The sequence below is a fragment of the Barbatula barbatula genome, assembly GCF_947034865.1.
Source record: "Barbatula barbatula genome assembly, chromosome: 2".
Classification (NCBI taxonomy): domain Eukaryota; kingdom Metazoa; phylum Chordata; class Actinopteri; order Cypriniformes; family Nemacheilidae; genus Barbatula; species Barbatula barbatula.
The window spans coordinates 24,830,818-24,837,579 of NC_136767.1; the positions used below are offsets into that span (position 1 = coordinate 24,830,818).

The following is a 6,762-nucleotide window of genomic DNA, read 5'->3' on the forward strand; positions in this document are numbered from 1 at the left end:
AAGCTGAGGAACATTTAAAAACCTGCAAAGCGACAACATCTGCAGCTTGTTGTTAGAGCTGCTGGTGTTCATTTACAGTACAGAGAGCAATAGTTGAAAAACATTTAACAGGTGCAGGGAACCCTTGAGCTAAATAAACAAAATCCACACGAAAGAGTTTTTATATTGTCACACTTCTGAATAAATATTCAAGTTTTCATTAGAGCCTGTGGCTAATGAGAGAGGAAGATACAAGAGAGAAAAACATTTCCAGAAAGCTAGGAAAAATGCAATAAAAACTCATTCAGACCTTTCAGGCGTCATTTTAATGGAGACATTGTGTAGTGTACCAAAGCGACTTTAAAAAATTTTTTATGAGCGGTAAACAAGTGAAGACAGGTGAAGAGATATCGTGCCATCAAACAACACGTTTTAACAAACAATGAAACCTGACATCAGCTGTAGCATTTTTTTCTTCACGCTATTTCAAATTTGCGAAAAGGTTGGCTCTTCACAGCACTATGCACAAATACCTTCCACCTGAAAATCGTAAAGTACACTTCTAAAAATAAAGCTGCTTAAAAGGTTCTTCATAGCAATGCCATAAAATAACCATTTTTGGTATCACAAAGAACCATTCAGTCAATGGTTCTTTAAAATGGTGGTCCAAACAATGACTTTAATCTTAAACTTAACAATTTTATTAAACTACTAACATGTTCATTTATACAATTCTGAAAACTCTTTTGGTTGGTGGACTTATTTTTCTGATGTTTGATATAAACTTATATAATAGATAAGTTTCTATATTTCATAAAATGCCACAACATCTGTGGTCCCCTGGACCCGTCCTGGGCCCCCAGTTTGAGAACCACTGCTTTAAAAGAACCATCTCTTTCTTACCTTTTGTAAACTGAAGAACACATTTTCGCCACAAAGAACCTTTTGTGAAACAGAAGAGGGATAGGCATTTTCAAGCGTTCGCTCAAAAAGGGCGAAAGCACATTTCTCAATTACTGAGAGTTTCCAAACAGCAATGGGAGAAAGCAGTTGGGAATCGCTTACTTATTTTTGCAAATTGAAATATGAAATCTTAGTTTGAAAAAGCTGAATGATTAAGAAATGTCCCTGTTTGTTTTTTTTTTGTGCAGAGACCATAGTCTCAAAACGGTTTGACCTTAGTGATTGGCTCTTTTTACCGAAAGGTACGATTTCCTTTGTTAGAGCAACCCTATTGAGCTTTGCACTTCATCCATAGTCATAGTACGGGAACTGTGGCATTTTATTAAAATCCTTGAGATTATTTTAAATCAGGACTAGGCCTTAGTTAAATTAGGATATTTAAATTGTTGTAAAAACACACTATACAAAAAAAACATTACCGTGGTATCTTGAGACAATACAACTGCACTGATATATTTTAAGATGTCAGTGTAAATTGTTTTTGATCAAGACACTTCCTACATTTAAATTAGTCTGGGACTAGGCTTAATCCTTCTCTGGGAAACCGCCCCATAGTCACATAAACAGTACAGAAAAACATCAAATAATCTGGTAATATGCGAATACTCAAGAATTTCTGTGTTGCTCCATTAGCCCAGAGTCCCATCGCTGGAGGCCCCTGTGTTCATTTTGGCAGGTGTTGTTATAACGGAGCGGTGAATATCTCTAATATCCTTCTTCTCCCTACAGAGCTGTTTTGAATCATCTGATTAAAGTCTCTAAAATAGCAGCTCTGCTAAAAATCTAAACACTTGCCTCGATTTCTGCCAGCGTTTTCCCACGCACAGGGCCCAAGGTTAACTATGAGTGAATGAGTGTGGGTGGGAAAACACTGCAAGACTCTCATTTGGAGTTGTTGGCAATTGCGGATATTAAGGAAAACACTTTTTTTGTCTCATTTGAAGAAGCTGCCAGAAACAGTGTGGCCATGTAGTTGATCTGCAGTTTTTCATCTTTTGAACAAATTACAAAACACTCGTATGTACATCCTATATAATTGTAATCTTACAGTATATCCTGTTTTTCATTTTCCCTTCTTTTCTCCTTCTTATCAAACATTTTGTTTATAAATCTGCGTGCTTATAAATGATTAAAATGTATTTGTTTAATTCAGGTTTTTGTATTTATGCAATTCCGCCGCAAATATTTTTTAGGAAAATATGACACTGCATATTCTCTTAAAAGAAAAGTGCTCACAAAAAAGTCAGTTAGGTTGCAACTCAAAATGTATTATCTATTACTTTCATATTGGTCCCTACCATATAACAAATGCATACAAACACCACGTTTGAATATATTGAAGCGTAAAGACAGTCAAAGATTTAGAAAAACGGCTATGAGTAATTGACGACTGAATGTTTATTTTTAAATGAACTTCTGATTTAAAGCAGTTCAGTTGAACCTTATATCACACTGTTAAGTTAAGATTCCTTGTAGTTCATTTACTAGAATGATTGAAACAGTTAATGTATTCTTACTTTTACACATTTTTCTCAGTGGGGAGTTACGTGTGATAATATTGCCTCTCTGAATTTTACAAAAAATACTTCATATACAGTATATTAAGTATTTTTTGTACATATACATGTGTATATATATATATACATAAAATCATGCTGGGTTTAGCTTTACTTTTAAGAGTTTTTCATAGACGTGCATTAACTCCTCTCTGTGAATTGAAGTGGAAGATGATTGTTTTCAGCATGCCATCATAATTACCTCATTCTTTATTATTACAATGAAACTTTTTAATAATAAAAACCTAACCTACCGCACTCCTGGATTCATCACTGGCAATTGTTAAGTTTTGTATACATTTATCAAGAAAACCGTGACATCTTTGCTTTATTACCTGTCAGTTCAGACAAAAATCACAGGAAGTCTCAACTTTTAATCCGCGTGTTTGGAGATTTAAAGTGTTTTCATGAATCATTCTCACAAGTCAGTGGAGTGCGTGTCAAAGCTTTATCACTCATCAAGGACAGACATGCAATATCTATATAAATGAGGATGTTTGTCACCTTCTCTATTCTCTCTTAAACAGGAAGCCGTCATCAGCGCGTGGATTCAATACAGCGATGGCTCCGTAACCCCTCTTGACGTCTACGACCCCAAAGACTTTACCCTAACTGTAACCTCACTGGATGAGACCGTGGTGTCCACCTATCAGGAGCAAGGCCAGCGTTGGCCAGTGGTAGTGGCAGAGGCCGAGGGCCAGGGGGCGCTGTTGCGAGTGGAGATGATGATCTCTGAAACCTGCCAGAAGTCAAAGAGGAAAAGCATTTTGGCAATGGGTGTAGGGAGTGTACAGGTGAAGTTTGGACAGAATGATCTGGAGCAGAGGAGTGGAACTCAAGACGAGAACAATCTGGACAACAGCACAAACGAACAGAAACACAAGGTTGTGGAAGCTGAAAAAACTAGCGGCGGAGACAGCTGGAAATTATCAAACACAGTGGTGGACAGAGAAGAGGGATCCCTTAAAAAAGTAAGCACGACCACACGGACTACGCTTAACAGTCGGACCGGAGGCAATAAGCAGAGCGGAGGGCAAAACAACAACCCTGTCGACTACACCAGTTACCCTGCACAGGTGGACCTACCCGGCGGGGCGGAAAGTGACCTGACGCAGAGTCCAAGAGGTTTATCCGACCTGGAGATTGGCATGTACGCCCTACTTGGAGTCTTTTGTCTGGCTATCCTCGTCTTCCTCATTAACTGCGTGAGCTTTGCTTTCCGTTACCGTCACAAACAGCTTCCCGTTCTGGAACAGGGCAACATGAACCATGCACACGATTGGGTGTGGCTCGGCAATGAAGCAGACCTGATGGATCACCACGGTGAACACGGGCCACTTGCGCATAGCAACGAATGCACAACGGCGATAGATCGAAACGAGGGGTGTGAGGAAAGCAAATACCTACTCAACGGGAGCGGCGTCCAGAAAAACAGCTCCCTGCATGGGCGCGGCATACCCCACGCGCACCCCGACCCGCGGCCGTTTTCCGGAAACGACCCCGCGGGGAAAGTGGAACCCCTCAACAACTCGCCCAGTGCCGCCAAGCGCAAGAGGGTCAAGTTTACTTCGTTTGCCACTGTGCTCCCTGACGAAGGTGGGCCATACACCAACTCCATCCTCGTCGGGAATGAAGACGATATAAAGTGGGTCTGCCAGGACATGGATTTGGGACAGTCTGCCGAGCTCAGAAGCTACATGGAGAGACTGCAAGACAATCTGTGAAAGGTGGGATTAAAGAGAGAGAGAAAGAAAGAACGAGAATGAACACACACAAACTCACCAGTAATGCCTTTGCACTAAGGGAGGAGGGGGAAACGAGACGTGTTGCTAAAAGAGAACTGCCACGGGATACGTGTAGGGAATAGAAAAAAGAAAGTCGGAAGGAATAAAATCCATGGGGAGTCCAGAGTTAAGTAGGAATTTCACAGAAAGGGGAAACGGGTAAAAAGAGACTGGCACGTTCCTACAGTCTCTGACAAGTGGTCCAGGTGGCGCAAAGAGAGCAGCTGCCAATTGGCTAGCGCGGGGACAGAACACTAGTTACCGACACCTGGAATAAACAAGTCTAAACAAGACCAGAGAGAAAGGAAAGATATGAAACAAACCTGACAGCTGTACAGACAAATTAAAAGTCAATGATGGGGGTTATCACTAATGTAATGTAGTTTCTGGTTTATTTAGATAGACCTTCAGATTACGGATGAATTCAACAGATCTTATTTTTAACGCTTTTTTCAAATGTAGGTAGACCACAACAGGCTGCCACAGAACCGGCCTGCCCCAGACCCAGGTGTAAGTTTGTTTTTTAACACTCATTTTGTATCACCTTTCCTCCTGCGTGGATTCTGAGAGATGGGGAATGTGGGAATCCCAGGCTGGGATGCCAGCTGTATTACAGTCTATGTGCTATTATTAAAGTCTATCAGAAACTCTAAAACCCCGTAGGAATAAAAACACTGGACACAACAATAATGAAAAGCAACATAAGAATAGAAAATACTCTGAAGTGAATGTGGAAATACAGGATTGTGGACTTCTTTTAAGCCCCATTGGGAAATTGTTCATTTGCACAATAAAATTCAAGTAAAAATTCAGTTTATTAAGTGGACGACACATCTGAACTGTACCGTATCTGACTCAGACTAACATCTTGATTTGTATATTACCGGACAGACCACGTAAACAAACAAGCCCACAAAGCGTGTTGTGTTTCTTCTAAAACCTTATGATCTGCTGTGATAGATGAATATACAGAATAGAAATGGTCTGTGACTCTTCATTATGGTAATCGTACGAATGTCTCTCTTTTAATCCAGGCGAAAAGTACATCATCCCTTTTTTACACTTCCTTGTGGTTTTTACATGTCTTAGGTTTTAAAGCAACTTTCAATTTCTGGTGCACCAAGCTCCCATGATCTCCTGAATCCTTGTTGTTTATATTATTGAAGAGTTATAGAGGAGGACAAAAACAGGACCTTCTCTTTTGAATGCTCAGGTGAAAGTACACTCACAGATGAGAAGTGGTAGTTGAAATGTAGATTGTAAGAATGCAATATTTATTTGTAAGTGTAACATGAGATAGGATGTAAATAAAATGATTCAAAATTTTGTGTGGACACCACGAGACGGCTACACGTGTACATTTTCACATTCAACACGTTACGAGTCGGTGGGACGACTTCAGTGTTTCACATTCTATGTTAACGTCTGATTTCCTCGGGGGGAATAAAAGTAAGCTTTGATATATTAAACCATGTCATGAGTTTTGTCAGGACTTGCACATTTTCCATTTATTCCGGATTCAATATTTTCCTTTGATATATTATTTCTGTTCATTTCAAAGGTGTTTGAATACTTAAAGCTGTGAGTTCATATCACATGTGTGGCCAGAGAAATATCAAAAGGCCACAGCATGATTATTCCGTTGAAGGAAATGCCTATAAAATAAAGTTTTGATACAATAGAGCTTTAAAATAACGAAAACAACAATAAACAGTACATTATAATCTATGATGTGCAAATAAAAAAAGTTTCTTATGAAAAATTATCCTGGTTGCTACCCATATATACGTAGGTCTCTGCATAGAAATATAGCATTTTGAAAGTCTAGTGTGACCACGGCATTAGTTAAAGACCTCAGTTTGTCAATTCCGCTGTAAAGTTTAGTTCTGTCCTGGCCTTTATTCTTTTCATCAGAAAAGTTTCTTATTTTTAGTTTTTTCTTATTAACTCGCTCGGTTTAAACACTAGTATGTCCTGGTATATTGTCGGTTGTATATTATGAAGAAACCATATAATAGAACGTGAGAGAGATGTCGTGCTCATATGTCAAGGCCATCGCTGACATCTCTTTAACCAGTCTGTAACCATAAGTTAAAGTTTCTTTGAGATCATTCACCATACCAACGGGACCTTAGATGCCCCGTTACAATATCTGATGATTCATGGACTCTGCCTACTTTTTCATGCAGTATTCACTCTGTAATATTCTGATATTTTTAGCACATCTATTCCTAAATCCCCTGCGATCAGCATTTTCTCCTTCGTGTTGTGTTCATGTGTACAAATATATTTTTCACATAAATATATTTTAGCATCTAAAAATGACATGATTATGTAGAAATGTATAGGTTTAAAGACCACAAAGGACGTAACACAAGAACCAACACTTGTTAATGTCACTTCCAGGTATTTTCTCACTATTATGAGCATCATTCTGTCTATATTACAGTTTGTCTGTGACATTAAAGTTGCCTACTAAT

At 39.1% G+C, this 6,762-nt stretch overlaps 1 protein-coding gene across 2 annotated transcripts in view; it reads left to right on the forward strand.

Annotated features, from left to right (window-relative positions):
• Window positions 1-5,748, forward strand: part of LOC306891126 (transmembrane protein 132C) — a 142,526-nt gene extending 136,778 nt beyond the window's left edge. The window contains exons 9-10 of one of the 2 annotated variants that reach the window (XM_079451157.1): window positions 3,026-4,225; window positions 4,745-5,620. In XM_079451157.1, coding sequence (XP_079307283.1) covers window positions 3,026-4,222 — 1,197 coding nt within the window. In that variant the 3' untranslated portion in view covers window positions 4,223-4,225; window positions 4,745-5,620. Of the gene's footprint in view, window positions 1-3,025 lie in introns of both variants that reach the window. The other variant, XM_079451156.1, reaches the window with a different exon arrangement.
• Window positions 5,749-6,762: the final 1,014 nt, after the last annotated feature.